We start from the raw sequence: 18786 nt of genomic DNA, 5'->3' as shown, positions 1-18786 counted from the left end.
TTCTAGGATTTTAAGATGTGCTGAGTATACAGTGATTATTGCACTTCTAGAGTTATGTAATATTATTAAAGGGGGAAATCCTATTTAATCAGGAGAAAATAAGTCAGTTTATACCCCTAAATCAGGATAGTTTGTATATACACACGCAGATATGTGCATGTACTTATATAATGTGGGCTTCTTTTCCTTGGTGGAGGGGGCTGAAGAGGGCCACACGATTGCTTTAAATTTTTTCTAATGTATGTGAATATGTATGACTATTTGTACATATATATATGTCTGTGTGTGCTTCAAATGTAAAGTAAATATAGTGCCATAGAAAAACCACTGAACTCAAAGTCAGGTGTCACAGGTTGTACTCACTCATCTTATTTACCTTTATGCTGCTTCCTTGGGCAAATACCTTAACTTCTCTGATTTTCCTTTACTTCTTCCTTTAAATTTCACAAATTACAAAACTTCCATCAAACTGGTCTTAAAATAGAAACTAGCAAAGACTGTTTAAAAATTACTCTTCAATGTGTGTTTATTTATCTCACTAATTAGAGAGATTTGACCTAAGATACAAAGCTGGGGTCAGCTTTGCTTACACTGCAGGTTTTATATTCCAAATACATTAGTCTGCTCATCTAGCAATCAAGTTATAAAACATCTAAGGATGTTATGATTCTCACTTACAATAAAAACCCATAAGCTCTTTTCAACAGTTTATACAGCACCTGAAACGAAATATGACGAACGGAAGAGAACACTGTTCTTAGTTATTATAAACTTGCCATATTAACAGTCCTATCAAATAATCTGTTTTACTTATGTTTGCATGATCTTATTTACAAGCTTAAATATATTTCTAGTTTTATATGTGTAAGTTTAAGCGCATTACTCATAAAATAATATGTTTCGGTACAGTAAAATTTAATGATTCCAGATTGCACTGAAATGCATCTTTAAAAGATACTAAAAAATCAATTTCTCTATAGTTTACCTTGTCTTAAAATATGACTGCTTAACGTGTGCTTCAAAAATCCGAATTCTGGTCCAAAACATAAAACCTGTGCATTTTCTCCATCATCAGTTATGGCAAATCAAATTACATGTTTAATGTGTATAAAATACTGTTTTTTAAAAATATATGACCTCAAATACAAACCTTGGGATTTAATATTTTTAAGCTACAAATGCCTGAAAACTCTCCATGTGTTATCTGACATTGAAATTAATAGCCGAACCTCTACGATAGTTAATTGTGCTGAATGGTATAAAACTCCTATGAAAATATTGCTTCTCTGCAAAATGTAAAACAACTAAAATATTTTAACATGTGGTAGATTAAAATGACTTGGACACAATCTTCTTAGCTTAATTTGGTAATAAATCTCAATCATTTACAAATACATTGCTAATATTTACTTCCAAAATGTGATATGGTTGAAAAGAAGTCACTTTTACATCTTCTGTTAATATAACTTTCAGATAAACACACTTGAATAACTAAGGGAATTCCCCAAATTCTAGTATGTCAGAACTAGCTAGATTAGAGGAATTAGGTATAAAGCCAGAGACTATGAAAGCACATGGACAAAAAAATGCATGGCCCAGAGGACTGGAAATAAAATGTTGCTAAGCCACAGATGCCTGGAGCCTATTTTTCATTTTCAGTAAATTGGAAGTCCCTTTGAAACACAGTTCTGTGCAAGAAAATCACCTTAACACAGGTTAATACAAATATTCTTTTAAGAGATGAAATCTTGTCATAGTGATACATCTTTGATCATGCAATGTAATATGCTCAAGTTAAAAACTCTGAGCTGTTTATTTTAAAATCAAATTTAATGTTTATTTAAATGATGAAACAAAGCAGTATATGCCCTTGTGAGAAATAATTGTGAGCACTAGAGGGTGCACATTCCCTTCCACAGCTTGTCTGGACCTCAAATTGGCTTCTCTTTTATTTTCTTATCTACATAATGATAACATGGTGACAAATGGATTTTTCATGGGAGTTCTCTTACAGGGAAACATAAAATGTCCAAAGATACAGATAAAATGGTATAAAAAGAACATGTGAAGAAGGCACCCACAGATGCAAAGTTAAAATGCCTTCAGCTATTTTAACACACACATAAAAGTATTTTAAATTGTAACACAGAGATTCCCTTGAGAAAATGTCTTCAAACTGGGGAGAAATGCTTAATCCAAAGAATATAGTAGCATTTTCTGGACTTTATAACTCAGGAGTTTTTTTTTCCCCTAGTTCATTAATTTTACCTACATTTTTGAATATTAATAAACATGTAGACACTTGTGGTCTATAAATCTGCCTATAATTACATTCCTGTACCATCAACGTTAAGTTTTTAAAATGTTAATTTAACATTCAATCAAATTCCAAGGAAAAAATAGCATTTTAAGCATCTTGTTCATGTCATATGCTTTCAGAAAGAAAAAAATTAATTTGTTTCCCATGGTAATCATGTAGGCTATTTATTATAATCATTTTCATAGCTTTATCAAGAATAGAGAGCTTCAGAAACCCCCTTTTTCTTTCAACACAGTGAAATATGGAGTTAAGATTCAAAACCAGATATATCCATATCCAGCAATTTCCACTACACTATACGTATATTCCTTTGTTCCAAATAAAAAGGGAACTAGCTTTTAAAATATTAAGGAAAAGTCAACATGAACTTGTTTGTTGCTACACAATACAGTCTGGTAGTTACTACTAGGCTAAATATTTTGGATTATGCCAGAATTTGGCTGAAGTCTTTAACACTATGATATTAATTCTGAACATTGTCATTAACCTAAACAATGATATTTAGTTGTATAACTCATACCCTCATGGCATTATGAATTAATTACTTTTTGCAGTTTATTTTTACTTCGCAGTCTTCCTTAATTTCCTAAAATCCCCACTTTCCAATCTGCTGATATGTTTTCTGATGTTAGAACTCCTTAAGCAGAGATGACAAAAGTTACAACCAACAACGGGTTTAACTCGATGGTTAGTACTGGAAATTCTGCACTTGGAAAAACAGTTCAATTATATGGGACTCCCATCTAAGCCCTGTTGGTGAAAAAGACACTTAATTTTGAAAGAAAAGTCTTTTTTCACTGATAAAGATCTCTGTATTTAAAGAGATAGCCAAATGCTACAGTGTTCCCCTAGAGTCAGACGGTAGAATAGCCATAATCTAGAGTAACTGCATCATCTCCACAGACAGGCCTAAATAAACGAGTAAACAGTCTCAGTCAAGACTTTATTTTCAGCTAAATAATTTGATGAAATTACCTTTTAGTTCTCTCATTAGAGTTCAGGAATGCAGCATCCTGTGGAGAGGGTGTGGAAAAAAAGGAGCCTTCCTTTTTCCCAACAATGGGAAAAACAATTCCCATTGTTTGTGGGAATGTAAATTGGTGCAGACACTATAGAAGACAGTATGGAGGTTCCTTAAAAAATGAAAAATAGAACTACTATACGATCCAGAAATCTCACTTCTGGGCATATATCCAGAGAAAAACATGATTCGAAAAGATGTGTGCACTTCAATGTTCACAGTAGCACCATTTACAATAGCCAAGACATGGATGCAACCTAAATGCCCATCAGCAGATGAATAGATAAACATGATGTGGTATATAAATATAATGGAACATCAGTCAGCCATAAAAAGAATGAAATAATGCCATTTGTAGCAACAGGGACAGACCTAGAGATTATCGTACTAAGTGAAGTAAGCCAGACAGAGAAACACAAATATCACATAATATGTCACTTATAAGTAGAATCTGAACAAATGATACAAAATGAATTTATGTACAAAACAGAAATAAACTCACAGACATAGAAAACAAATGTATGGTTACCAAAGGGGAGGGATTAAATTAGGAGCTTGGGATTAAAATATATGGGGCAGGAGGAGAAGGGAATGACAGAGGATGAGATGGCTGGATGGCATCACCGACTCGATGGGCATGGGTTTGGGTAGACTCCGGGAGCTGGTGATGGACAGGGAGGCCTGGCGTGCTGCGATTCATGGGGTCGCAAAGAGTCGGACACGACTGAGCGACTGAACTGAACTGAACTGAACTATATATAAAATAGATAACCAATAAGGACCTACTATATAGCACAGGGAACTATACTCAATATCTTGTAATAACATATAATGGAAGAGACTGCAAAAAAAAAAACAAAACAATACACACACACATAAATATGTATAACTGAATCACTGTGCCATACGTTTGAAACTAGTATGACATTGTAAATAAACTATATCTCAGCAAAAAAAAATTTTAAAATAGAATGCAGCATCCTGATCTAGATGTCTGGTTTCAAATCCCGACTGAATTGCTTTCTGCAAAGCTTGTGACCTTGAACAAGTCACTTTACTTTTCTGTGCCTCTTCTTCCCATCAGCAAAGAGGATCAACAATAAAAAAAAAACTATTTTATAATGCTCTTTTAATGGTTAAATGTGTTAATATGTGAAAAATATTTAGAAGAGTACTTGATATATGGCAGAGACCATACATGTTAGCTGCTGTGATTACTGCCTTCCATGACTCTCCTGCTGGGTTTAAGCCAGCCCCGGGCCACCTCTTACTTTCTCATTTGAGAGTGGGTCTATCCGTCTTAGTGTTCTGTTAAGGACTGATAAAGTAAAACTCATTCTTGTAACCACCAGAATGAAAACTGCAAAGAAAGCTACAACAAAGAGTAAAAGGCAAATACATAAAAACCATCAACAGCAAAATAATCTAGTCTATTTCACCCTTTTTGGCAGGGATAGGCAAACGAATGGTTCAGCAGACAAATCTGGCTTGCCACTAATTTTTGTGAATAAAGTTTTATTGGAACAGTCATGTTCACCATTTACATATTGTTTATAATTGGTTTCTCCCAACTGCAGCAGAATGGAGCTCTTGCAAAAGAAATAATATGGTGCGGAAGCCTAAAATAGGGATTATCTGGTTCCTTAAAGAACAGTTTGCTGACCACCTTTCTGCTCTATAAAGTTATCATGGTCTATCTCTCCCAACAGAGAGGCAGGGCCAAAAAAGTGTGGTTCACGGTAGCCATATTGCTTTGCTCTCTTTCAAAAATATACATTGGCTCTCTATGACCAGATTAAAGTTCCTTAGTCTGGCACTGAGTACATTTTTTTTTTCCCCCACAATGAACTCAACTTACCTTTTAACCTCATCCCTTAACTCTCTCTTTCATACCACATATTTCTGCTCCAAGCAAACAGAAACACCCCAAACCCTTTCTCAGTGCCATTTGTATAAAGACTTGCAGGACAGCCTGAACCTGCACTGCCTTTCTCCCTCCTCTTGAGTCCAATATGCCCCTACCCTTTAACAGTATACTCAGATGCTAATGTCTCCATGAGCTTTCTATGCTCAACTGTCAAGCAGGACTGGAAGTGATCCTGTCTTCTTTATGACTTATGACTTTTCTAACGTTTTATTGGTACTTCTTCATGGCATAGTTTCTAGCACGAGAGTGCTAGGTTCCTGAAGAAAGGACTAAATATGGTTTTTGGTCACAGCAACTAGGCCACTTTGCACATCATAGTGATCCATCAGATATTGTTGAATGATTATGAAAATTAGCAAGAAAACTAATAGTGTTGTCGCTACTAGATTCTTGAAACACTATGGACTCATACTGACTACTGTGTGCTGTGCTGTGCTGTGCTTGGTCGCTCAGTCACATCTGGGTCTATGAACTGTAGACTGCCAGGCTCCTCTGTCCATGGAATTCGTCAGGCAAGAATACTGGAGTGGGTTTGCCATTTCCTCCTCCAGGGGATCCTCCCAACCCAGGAATTGAATTTGCATATCTGGATTCTCCTGAATTGTCACAAGAGTGTTCAAAGAACCTCTCCATTCATTGACTGGTAACTTGGACCTTGTGGGAGGCAAGTTAAACTTTAAATACTCTCAGTGTGAAAGCTTGCTGAGTTTAAAGGACTTCAACATACTTTTATCTTGTGGGTCTTTAAAGTCTAAATAACTTCCAGTTAAGGTTTAGAAACTCTAGTACAATGCAGAAAGCCATTTAAATCTGATGTGTACTCACTGCCCCACTGTCACTTCCTTAGCATCGTGAGTTGTTTCAGTTCATCTACCTCTTTTAGGGAGCATCTCTATGTGTGTGTTAGTCACTCAGTCATGTCTGACTCTTTGTGACCACATGGACTATAGCCCACCAGGCTCCTCTGTCCAAGGGATTCTCCAGGCAAGAATACTAGAGTGGGTTGCCATTCTCCTCTCCAGAGGATCTTCCTGACCCAGGGACTGGACATGGGTCTCCTGCATTGGAGGCGGATTCTTTACTGTCTGAGCCACCAGGGAAGCCCATCTACTTCTTTTAGTGAGCATCTCTATGAACTTTAGTTAAAACTTAAAGCCAGCTCAGGCTGACATAACTAAGTGCTATAGATGAATGGCTTAAATAACACAAATTTATTTTCTCATAATTCTGGAAGCCAGAAATTCAAGATCAAGGTGTCAGCATGTTCAATTTTTGGTGAGATCTCTCTTCCTGGCCTGTACATCATTGCCTTATCACTGTACCCTCACATAGTAAAGACAAGAGAGAAGAAGCTCTTTGATGCCTCTTCTTAAAATGGCACTAATCTCATCATTAAGGCCCCACCCTTAAAACTTCTGCTAAATCTAATCCCCCCAAATAACCCATTTCCAAGTAACATCATCAAATTGGGGCTAGGGCTTTAAGACATGAATAATTCAGTCCATGAGAGCCATACATTTTATTTGCTGAGTGTTGATTCACAGAGATACAGGTTTCTGACTAGGGAAGACATAAGAATAAGAATATTCTTAGAAAATGTTAGAACAAAAATATTTTCTCTTATAACACAAATGTGGTAATGGGAAGATGTCTGTTCTAAATTAATAATTGGGAACTCAACTTTTTCCTGGAGAGAGCATGTTTATTTTTGCCTAAATAATCATCAACAGAGACACATGTAAAATTTCCACACTGTGGAGGCCAACAAGGAAAGTCATATAAATTCCATTTCAGAGGCGAAGAAACAGATTCTGAGTGTGAGTAAGTGACTTGCTTTAGTCACATCTTTGATGAGTGGAAGATACAAGGCCAGAATCTATCTCTATGCAGTCACAGGTCCATCCCATTGACCCTTTCGGATCCAGTCCTTATGTTTTTCTTGTCCTCTCTCTATCAAAGACATTTTCTGTTATTGCTTGTCCTCTTGCTTGTGATTAGAGGCCCTGAAAGAATACTGGAGGATGGAGGAACACCACTGGGGGATGGTAGCAGAGTCCCCAAGTTGGGACCTTCCAACAGGGACTAGCAGTGTCATGATGGCCAGACAAGAGCTTAGATCTAAGAAGGAAGGGACCATCCAGAGGAAACTGAAGCCACAGTAGACATGACTTGTGCAGTGCAGAACCTGTGCAGCCATTCACAGCTGTCCTAATATCTGCCACCTCCCTAAATCCCTTCAGGTATGATTCTTAAATTCTCTTTAGTTTATCCCTTTCTTTACATCCAAGCTGCCTTTCCCCTAGTTTAGTCTCTGATAGTTTCACATGTTGCTTCCCAGCTTTTCATCACCTCCTTCTTCAAGTCCCTGGGTTATATTTTCTTTCTCTGAAACACCTAGAGTGGTTTTTGTTTTCCTGACAAGACTCACAAATACCCATTTGATATCCCATGAATATTACTTAATGTATACAATGTGTGAACTTCTATATTAAGTGCTATAGGTCTAGAGTTGCAAATAAATGGCTCCTGCCCTCAAGGAGTTTACTAGAGATACATATGCAAAAACAAGATGATTACATTGAAGTTATGCAAGTGTTTGAATGGAAGGATTGTCAAGGCTGAGAAATGTCTGGGAGGTTAGGTTCCCAGAAAGAGAAGGTAGTTAGTTAAGGAAAAGGAATGTGGGAGCTGGAAAAGGGAACATAAGGAAAAACGATCTTCAACAGAGAGAACAGTCAGTACAAAAAAACATAAGTTTGAGGGAATATTGAGCATTCGGAGATCAGAAGGCGGTTCTTTAAAGCTGAGCAGAGGGCAGCGCCATTTGAAATGTAGTGTGTGGCCAGTCTGTGAACTATCTGTTAGTAGTCTGTGACAAGAAAAGTCATCAGAGCAGAAATCAACGAAGTCATGAAGCACCTGATTTCATTTGATCCCTTTTTAATTGCAAAACTTTCCTGATAAAGGCAGCAGTGCACTGATTTATATTCTGGTTCCAGCTCTTTATCTCATTGTGTACTGGTAATAAATGGTTTGCAGTCTATTTTGAGTAGCACTGGCATATAAAAAAAAATGGGTAGGGGAGAAGGGATTGAAGCTGGAGAGTCAGGCAGTCAAAGATCAGAAAGGAATTTCTGTGCTATGCATTTCAAGAACCACAGGCAGAGGAATGATCTAATTAAAACTGCATTTTGAGATATCCCTCAGGACGCTGTGAAGAGTGTGGATAAGAAGGGTGAGGCAGAGAAATCAGTTAAAAATTTCATGCAGAAAACTATCAGAGACTAAACTAGGGGAAAAGTAGCCTGGATGCAAAAAAAAAGAGATAAACTAAAGAGAATTCAAGAGGCATACCTGAAGGGATTTAGGAAGATGGAAATATCTGAACCACTGTGAATGGCTGCACAGGCTGTGCACTGCACAAGGCTAGAAGGCTGTTTGTAGGAACTATGATAACTATGATGTGAATGACACTCTCTAAAGATGGGCAGTCTAAACTGCAGAACCTCATTTGTGTTTTCTGTAAGAGGTTCAGGTGCAAATGCCCAAAAAATATGTGGATGCTACAGGTATGAGCATCAAAATGGAGGTTACGGTAGAGATATTAATTTAGAAAATATCAGGTATAGATGGTTGGGAAAAGCAAGATGATACATGGCATTCCCCTGGACAACAGAGTGCCATGAAAAGAAAACAATGCCAAAATATAAATCTTTTGGAGAGCAACATGAAAGGGAGAGGAAGATGAGAATGGGAAGACATAGTCGAAGTGTTAGGAGGAGAAAAGAAACAGGAGAGAACAATATCTCAGAAACTGAGAAAGCAGAAAACTTCAAGAAGGAACTAATCACCACTGTCAAGCGCAGCACAGAGGTCAAGACGGATGAACTGAAGAGTGACCTTTGGAGCTGTCAATTAAGGAGATCTCTGGTAAGCTTGTTGAGTACAGTTTCAGCACTTGATGTACAGTATGAGAGGGTGAAAGAAAGACTCAGAAGAACGGAAATAGTGGTAGTTCATACCTTCTGATTAAAATCAACTTTTCTTTGCATTCAACCATGCTGCTTCTTTTAGATGAATATATGTGACTACCATTTTCTTCACTCAGAACAAACTGTATGGTATGGTTCTGGGAAGATAGCCCTACCTTCCTCTTGGTTGGCGTTCTTTGTGCCTTGCCCTCTGGAAGAGTACTTTTTCATACAACTGCTTTGACTAGACACCCAGTTCTCAGTATAGTACATTTCAATTCAAAACATGTATTGGGCATCCCCAAATTAGAAGGCCCCGTAACAGGTTGGGAGTAAGATATGGATCCTGGCCTCAGGAAGCCCTGAGCTGAGGGTGTGAAACAAGCATATGAAAAGATCATTTCAACATAAAGCATTAGAGGTGTCACAAGATGGGGCTACTTTGGGGAAGTGAGAAGCAAGAATTAGAATGAAACTAAGATGATGCTCTAGTGCACTGATTTAAAAGGTGGGCCCTGAACTAGCAGCATCAGTATCACCTGGGAACTTGTGAGATATTACGATTCTCAGGCACTGCCCCAGACCTACTGAATCAGAAACTCTGCTGGGGACCAGTAATCTGCTATTTGACAAGCCTTCTAGATGACTGATGCATGCTAAAGTATGAGAACCACTGCTCTTGGACAAGGGTTCTCAAACTTCAAGATTTATCAAGAATGAGCTAGAGAGCTTGTAAAAGATTCCTGGGTCCACAAGAAGAGCTTCTGATTCAGCAAGTTTGGGGAACAACCCCCAAATCTGCACTTCTAGCAAACCCCCAAGGGATGCTATGTCATGCACCGCAATGAGTCCCACTGCTTGATCTGTTCTCTGGCCACTTAGCATGCCTCTAGAATTATCATTCTTATATTCTTCAATACACATTTACTGATATTCTTGACTTATATGACAAATTAGCTTTAAGAACCTTAAATGGATGGTTATCTTTTTGGAATATCTGAAGATGGTCTGTAAGGTTTCTATTATTCACCAAAAGTAGTTTCTGAACTGAAATTTGAGTTTATGACCAAGGTCATTTGACTCTAATACATAAAAAGAAGTAGGGCATTTCAAATGTAACACTGGAACGGAAATTAGGAGACTCAGCACTAGTCCTTGGTTTGCAACTGAAAGCAAGTTATTTAACCTTTCAGAACCTCAATTAACCTGTAACCAGGAACAATTCTAGAGTGTGGTTTCCTTAGATAAAAGGAGCAAGGTTTTGTTTTTCTGGGCTGTGCCATTGGGGAAAAAAAAAATATTATCACTAGAGGAACACTTCAAGTATTTTAGGACCAACTTATCATATAGGAAATAAAAAATGAGCTCTTAGACACATTAATCATCTAATTAGATTCTTTGAATAAGTTAAAATGTTTTAGTTTACAACTTCTAGATTATAGTTTGGAAATTAAAGTTAAAATAAATATTTAAAAAATAGCTTAGGCATTATTCTCAAAAAATTGCAAAAAGAGAGATCTCATCTAACACATCTAACTCCCTTCCAAGGATGTGACATAAAGTAACATTATTTAGGCAGTAGATTTTTATAAAAAAAATAAAAAACACAAGCTGAAAAATAGAAAATACAATAATTACGCAGGTGCTTAATTATCTAGGCACTTTCTTCCACCATTTAGTAAGCATATGGGACATAGCAAGAGAGAGCAAACTTAAGACTGTCTGCTTACATAGCAGAAGATAGAAACTCGGTGAATTTAGTTATTTCTAAATCTCTCTACACTTCCTTTGAGGTCAGGGACACTTTTATTAACACTATAACTTAAAAATCATCTTTATTGAGATTGCATTTATTTAAAAAAACAATTCCATTTACCATTGTTTTCATCTGGCTGATACAAAAATGTAAATGAAAGCTTTTGTGAAAAGTTTCTTAAAATAACTGTTACATGATTAGGAATGAATTCTCCTCAATGAACCCCAATTAACTGTATAATAGATCTAGTTTTAACCTAGAGTGGGTTCCACACTCTGATAATTACCTATATGTAAAATAATATCACTGAACTACAGGGATAATTTATTTTAGAAATAATTACCTTGTGGCCCAAGATCATTAAGCACTTTTATATATCTTAGTGTAAGGAGGACAATTTATGCAGTAAATATAACAAATGTAGAAACTGTATCATTATTAAGGAATCAACTAAATGCACCTTACATAATTAAGAAAGTGTAGTGTAGTACACAAAGCTGAATTTTAAATCCCTTAATAGTTTTGAGTAAATAACGATGTCCTAACGGGTGAAATTAGAATATTAAAGACGATCAGAATGTTCACTTGTTAGTTGTTTAAAAAAATCCATGAAGAAGTAGAAGGAATTATTTAAATGCTACTGAAAAATAAGATTTTAGTCATCACAATTAATTGGAACTCTATTACTCTTTCAACAAATATTTGTGATTATTTATTATATATATGGTACTATGTATGAAATCTAAGTAAAATATTAAAAAATCTGATAATGAAATTCCTTTGTCATGACTGGTGATGAAAAAACTGTATGTGGGTAACACTGAGGCATATAGCAAAAAGTGAATGTAACATACTGGATGGAGTGGAAAGATTCAGGGGAAGCTACGCATAAAATTGGTCTTCTCTGATGGCTCCACCTACAATGCAGGAGACCTGGGTTCGATCCCTGGGTTGGGAAGATCCCCCTGGAGGAGGGCAGGGCAACTCACTCCAGTATTCTGGCCTGGGAAATCCCATGGACAGAGGAGTCTGGTGGGCTGCGGTTCATGGGATCACAAACAGTCAGATATGACTGAGCACACATGCATAAAATTGGTGGGAGAAACATTTTATACCATAGGAAGGAATTTGTGCTTTATTGTGGAGACAACTGGAGCTATAGGGATCTCAAGCCAAGAGGGTCAGCATAAAAGCAACATTTTAGGTACATTAATTGAAGGCAGATTAATCAGAAAGGGGAGGGGCAAATTTGGCCACAAGGAGGTATATGGCTTAAGGCATGGTGTTGACAGAATGCTTGGAAAATGACTAAAATGATGGCACTTGCCCAATAATATAGTGTAATAATAATAATAATTAAGGAAAAAGTAAAGAACAGAAATGGAGAAGTCAGACAGTAAATTCTGTTTTGAAGAAGATGAAAAGTCAATTTTCTGTTACATTTAGTAAGCTTCAAAGGATGCTTATTATGAAATTTCTTTCCCCAATAATACATGACCACCATCTCTACCTTCTCTACCAACCATCATCTTCACTATCATCACTACCTCAATTACCACCATCATTTCCACCACTGCCTCTACCTCCATAGCGTTAACATAAGCAAGCAAGACCACTAGCTACAGCACTTGTTGAATTCTTACTACCTTACAGGCAACTGTATTAAATGCTTCTTACTTAATCCTCACAGCCAGTGTTCAATAAAGTGAGGATATTGAATCTGAGGCACAGATATTACATAATTTGCTGGAATCATAAGCTAGTAATTAAAACAGGCAGATTTCAAACCTGAGTAATCCTGATTCCAAAGTCCATGATTTTTCCAATATTTGCTACTTCTTTAGGCATGCAGACAAATGAGTTATAATAACTAAAATACGTGTGCAATGTCTGAGTAACTAGGTGTGGGTAATTGGAGGCAACAAATGTTTGCAATTGATAAAAACTGAAGCGCTGCTTGGATGCAGTAGTAGAAGCACTCAGATCATAGATTTAAAGATAGAAAGTAAAATCTGAGGGAAAGAGTCAGATAGGAAGCTATGAAATTTGGGAATCATTCATTGAGAGTGAGACTTGAATCATCGAGAGGGAGTAATTCAGATAAAGAAGTCAGAAGGGCAAAAAGATTTGAATTTATGAGATACTACCATAAGAATTAGGCAAAAGGAAGAAAAAAGAAAACAAGTCAGGTAAAGAATAGTAGGGGTAGAACAGTAGTGTGTCAAAGCTGAAAAAAGATATCTGTTTTTTTTTTCAATCAGCATTCAGTAGGTTGTCGACACTACAGTCTTGGCAGTTAATCACTACTAGTTCTCACCTGGGAAAAGAGAGCAATGCTAGCCACCATGATGTTTTCAGTCATGTTTGCATGACACCTCTGGAACTCTTACAATATTTCAACCAATTCCCATCCTATAGACAATTATCACTTAATGGAAAATTGCGCCTAAATGTCTGCTCATTTGCTCTCTTTGTTCAGTCTAAAAGGGTCAATCTTGACTCTTACACAGAGTGTCTCTTTTACCCTACTGTTCAAATCAGGACACATCTGAGAGTGAAAGTTGGTGCTTTAGATAATTAAGCTGGGACAAAAGGTATAATTTGTGATGATTCAGGCAAACAGAGACCTAAGATCACCTTGGTCATTTATCTACCAAAGAAGCATTTAGCTACACAGTCCAGGTTCTGTAGTCAGGTTCCTTCAGCTGAAACCCTGGCTCAGGCACTCTGAAGCTGTGTGTAATAGTAATATTAGCCATAACTATTTCATAGGTATAGCTATTTGGTAGGGTGAGTGGGAAGAATAAATGAGCTATGTAAATAAAGCATTTAATCTAGTGCTGAGTACATAATAAAAGTCTCAATAAGTGTCAGTTTTTATTTAAATAATATATCCTTTATGTTACTAATTGGACATGTCATTCAAATAACTTAAAAAAACTGGTGAGAGCATACGATACAAACAGAATTTAGGAGACAAAACATTTCACCACTTAGTCACACTCTCTTGAAAACAAAAAAGTGCTCAGAACACATTTTTCCTAACCAAATACAGGAACCAAGAAGAAGCTTTTGAAGATAGAGATAAGTAGGAATCAACCTGCTCTGTTAATATCCGTATTAGGAGGGTCATGAATGCATTAGGAGGGTAAGTTAACTAGGTTTCCATATTGCTCTGCTTGGATATTTGTTGGAAAGCTGTTAGGTTGTTGCAAAGGATCCATAAATCCATGTGCCTACCAGGCATTGTCTGTAGACATATATTGAACAGGGCATCAAATTAATAGCCATGCTATTAAGATTAATAAAAGGCAAATTCATTAAGAGCTTTACTGATTTATTTTTGCTGTCACACTCTTTCTCCATCAATGAATGTTAAAATTTCAACCGCTATCATGAGCAGAATACTTGGAAGTTGTCATCCCACATAGAATGCCAATATTCAAAGATTCGAGAACCATCTGATAGGAACAAGCTTGAGTAAAATGTTCCCAATGAGGGGCAGATTGTAAATATTTGGGGATTTGTAGGTCATATACTCTCTGTGACAACTACCCAACCCTGCCTTTGTGATATGAAAGCAACCAAGGATGATACATAGGAGAATGAGTTCGATGTTGCTTCGATAGGATGATACATAGGAGAATGAGTTCGATGTTGCTTCGATAAAACCTTACTTGGGGACACTGACCTTTGAATTTCAGAAAATTTTCACATGTCATGAAATTCTTTTGGTTATTTTCAACCATTTAAAAATGTAAAAACAGTTCTTAGCTCAGGGGCCATACAAAAACCAGCAGTGGGCTGGACTGAGCCCGTAGGCTTTAATTTGTTGAGCCCTGGACAAGAGAATTCACTCAGCCAAGCAGCTCCAACCAGGGAGAAAAGCCCTGCAGTGTACTGTGGAATTATGAAAGTAGGTTATAAGTCACAGATTAACAGGGAAGTACTCAAAGCTCCAGGGCTTATCTGGTGGCTCAGTGGTAAAGAATCTGCCTGCCAATGCAGGAGACAGGGGTTTGATTCCTGGGTTGGGGACCCTGGAGAAGGAAAATGGCATCCCACTCCAGAATTCTTGCCTCAGAAATATGGACACAGCAGCCTGGCGGGCTACAGTCCACGAGGCTACAGTCCATGAGTCAAAAAAGAGTCGGACACAACTTACCGACTAAACCACAACATTGAAAGTCCCAAATGATGTACCTTAAAACTTCTCCAGGTGTTTCTTCCTTTGCCTAAAACATCTGACACTATTTTTATGTACATGTTATTCTCATGTTTCCCTACCCTTGTATACACAGATTCTAATGTCAAGTGTTCCATGCATTCCCCAACATATGTTGCTTAGAAATGTAAGGCCGATTTTAATGTTCTTTCTTAATCTTGGAAATATAATAATTGTCATGAAAAGGAAATTGTACCGTTTTTCTGATTTTCATGCTAGCTTTTGCATTTATGACATTTTATTCCCCTTTTAATATATCTACCAATTTACATAATACCTTACTTATCTACAATGTCTAGTTGAGAATATCCACAAAAAGATCAGTTAAGAATTCTAACATCTTCAAGATAAGACTTTATAAATATCAAAGAACAGGAAATCTGTTCTGTAATTACTCCTGATTTAGGATGCGCAGATTGAGACATTATGTTCTCGTAAACTAACAGAATGGATTGTGTCTATTATAGGTGTACTTCTTCCTCATGAAAATGTCCTTTCCATTACTGGGAAAAGGCATTTAATGCAAAAGTAGCACTGAATAAGCAGGCTCTTGATTAGAAAAAAAAGGAAACTTTCAGGATAAACTGTATCCATGGCAGTTCATCACTTGCAGTTTCTTCTTTCAATCCAGAAAAAAACTCACATTTCCATTAAGCATTCAGTTTCTGGTGGGCCAGGGATTGCTTGAAGAAATTTTACAACTTACTTCATAATTTTCCCCACTAACTTAACTGACATTATAGACACCCGAGGCTTCTGGAAAAACTAAGTAAAAACACTGCCATCAAAACAGCTGTAAATGAGTTTTCCTTCTTAACAATTACTCTTGCTTGAGGATAAAGCCATGAGCAAGAGCTTCTCACCTTTTCTTAATTTCAGAATCCACAATAATCTGCCTCTTCTTTTGGGGAGGTGGTGGGGGGAGTTCCTCTTGGGCATGCTTTACCAGGATTTGCTCCCTCGTGGTCACCATAGTTACCGTTTCCATTACAGTTGTCTGTGTTAGTGATGGCTGAGTGGTGGTGACAGCCTGTGAAATCTGCAAGAAGTATTGAAACAGAGGTCACACATTGCTTGAAAGACTTCAGTAAAGACTGCTCAGAGTGGGGAAAGAAAATAATGAGAAACTGTTCCTGCTTGTTGGTAAATTGACCTTCAGATCAAAATAGCACCATATTGAACCCAAATCAAATTGTTTTATCTGACTTAAGTTATGTTGACTGAAATCACAAAGGCAAGTAATCTCAAAACCAGGAGAAAACTTAGTACCTCTTCAATTTATTGGTCCAGCTAAGGGAAATAAAGGGGGCAAAGGAGGAAAATTTAGGGTGTCATTCTGACATTTAATTAGACATGCTGTTTAAAGTGTTCACGATGCTAACATAAATTTTGCTAAAGTATTCCAGCACCAATTTCACTCCTGGCTCACTCGACATGTTTATTAAACAGTTCATTGAATGCATCTTTGGTTTTCATATATATGATTATTTATAGTCTGTAAATTTTGAGACAAAATTCTTTGAACTGTGTAACAAATGACTTTTTAATCAAGCACGCGATCTTTTTAAATTATAACAAATGGTTAATATCAAGTGGTGATCAGTCTAGAAATACATTTAAGCTGAATGTTCTTCAAATGCTAAAAGCATAATACTCTTGATTTAAATTAGGGATTTAGTTAAAAAATTTGAGTATCCAAAATTAGCATTCGAGTCTTGTCAGTTTAGAATCATACTAACTTTGTGTTCAGACCTTAAAAAGTTTCTGTTGTTGTTGCTGTTTTCTTTTTTCTAAGATACAGATCAAAATTCTTTGGAATAATATGTTTCGTGACACATCATGAGAGGTCATCCCTTCAGTACACAGTCATTACCAGACTGATAAATCACAAACAGTGAGACACTCTTCTGCCTTAACCACCAATTCTGCCTCACAGTCCTCCATTTATGAGGACTAAAAAGTTATCTCTTGTGATATTAATCATTACACTTCTAGTAATCCAAATTTTTCTGAAGATCTATATCCAAGGAGACCAAAACAGGCCTGCTTTGGCTCAACTCACAGGTACTTGACATGCACGCAGCCAAGCATTTGGTTGAGGCCAAGATTAGTTTGACTGATTTCCCTGAAATTTGGTAAGAGATAAGGAAAAGGTTTGGAGGAACCTCCTTGCCTCACACATGATGACCAATTCCTTCAATAAAAGGCAATCAGGAAAGCCTCATAATCTTATTTTAGCTTCCAAAAAGGAATTGGCATGTGGTAATGAAATCTTTTTGTCATGATGTCTTATGCAAAAATGCTTTTGACAAATGCATTTTAAAAGTGCTACCCTTTGTGCAAGCCATATTGTTACAAATGCCAAGGCCTTAGGGACTACCATCTTGATAGTCTAAATAGTTAAAAAAAAAAAAGACATTAAGAGATATCATGTTTCTACATGTGTCAAGCACAGATTTTATCTTCTCTAAGATCTCCATAGATACATTATTTAGAACCAATCACTGAGCTTCAAATGATAATTATACAGTCCACTGACAAGTTATGTCAAAATGAAAGCAGAGAGTAGCATAGTTTTTTTAAATGCTTGAAATAGAACCTCAAGCCTAACTGAACTCAACACGAAATGACAATTGCATGATCAAATTAATTTTACCTTTGACCAAAAAGAACACAGAGTTTTTTGGGGGAAGGAGGGGGCATGGTTAGGGGAAGTTTTCTGGCTGAGCCATGTGACTTGCAGGATCTCAGCTCCTGGACTAGGGATTGAACCCTGCCCCCTGCAGTGAAACCACAGAGTCCTAACCTCTGGACCACCAAGGAAGTCCTAAACACAGAGTTTTTAAGTTGGATTTCAAGAGGATTTAATTTTTTCAAAGTAATATTTTTAAACTATGGGCAAATTGTTTTGATATACATGATGGCTTGAAGAAAATATTGTTCCGATGGAAAATTTCTACTTTTATATGTGCAGGCACCAAAGTGCAGAGATTACAAAAATACAAAACTTTTTTTTGTAGTTATATCCAATGCTATGAAATATGTGTGTTGAGTATTTGGCTGTTTAGTTGCTAAAATGTTATAATATCTTCTCATTGATACTTATTATGAAATTCATCGAAGTGCCCATGGAGGGTAAAGAATAACAGCAACATCATATACTGTGAAAAGACGTTTAAGAACACAGCAAAGCTTATAAGAAAGAAAAAAACAATAATTTTTCATAAAATAATAGCAGACATGTATAATTGTTCTACATTATAATTATCACTGTACTGCATTTGAAACTACTGCATCATTTCTTTAGTGATGATGAAATAAGAAAACATCTGTGCACTGACCCTACAAATATAGGATAAAATTCATGATATGTAACAGACTAATAATTACTTTCAAAACCTACACCAGAATAAAAAACGATTTGTTATGCACTAAATTTCCCCATGGCTTTAGTTATTGACTGTGAACACTTAATTATCTGTTAGAATCATTAAAAATATAGGCAGGAAGGGATTATGGAGGTCACTGAGTATAACCTCCTCTTTACTACAGGATTCACTACTTCT

At 36.6% G+C, this 18786-nt stretch overlaps 1 protein-coding gene across 9 annotated transcripts in view; it reads right to left on the bottom strand.

The window, feature by feature from the left end:
• DMD (dystrophin) overlaps positions 1–18786 on the bottom strand; it is a 2532480-nt gene that overhangs the window by 1427543 nt on the left and 1086151 nt on the right. For all 9 annotated transcript variants that reach the window (XM_043457704.1, XM_043457699.1, XM_043457698.1 and 6 more), the window contains one exon: positions 16084–16259. In XM_043457704.1, coding sequence (XP_043313639.1) covers positions 16084–16259 — 176 coding nt within the window. The remainder of the gene's footprint in view (positions 1–16083; positions 16260–18786) is intronic.

The sequence above is a fragment of the Cervus canadensis genome, chromosome X, assembly GCF_019320065.1.
Source record: "Cervus canadensis isolate Bull #8, Minnesota chromosome X, ASM1932006v1, whole genome shotgun sequence".
Taxonomy (NCBI): domain Eukaryota; kingdom Metazoa; phylum Chordata; class Mammalia; order Artiodactyla; family Cervidae; genus Cervus; species Cervus canadensis.
This window is presented reverse-complemented; position numbering and strand designations above follow the sequence as displayed.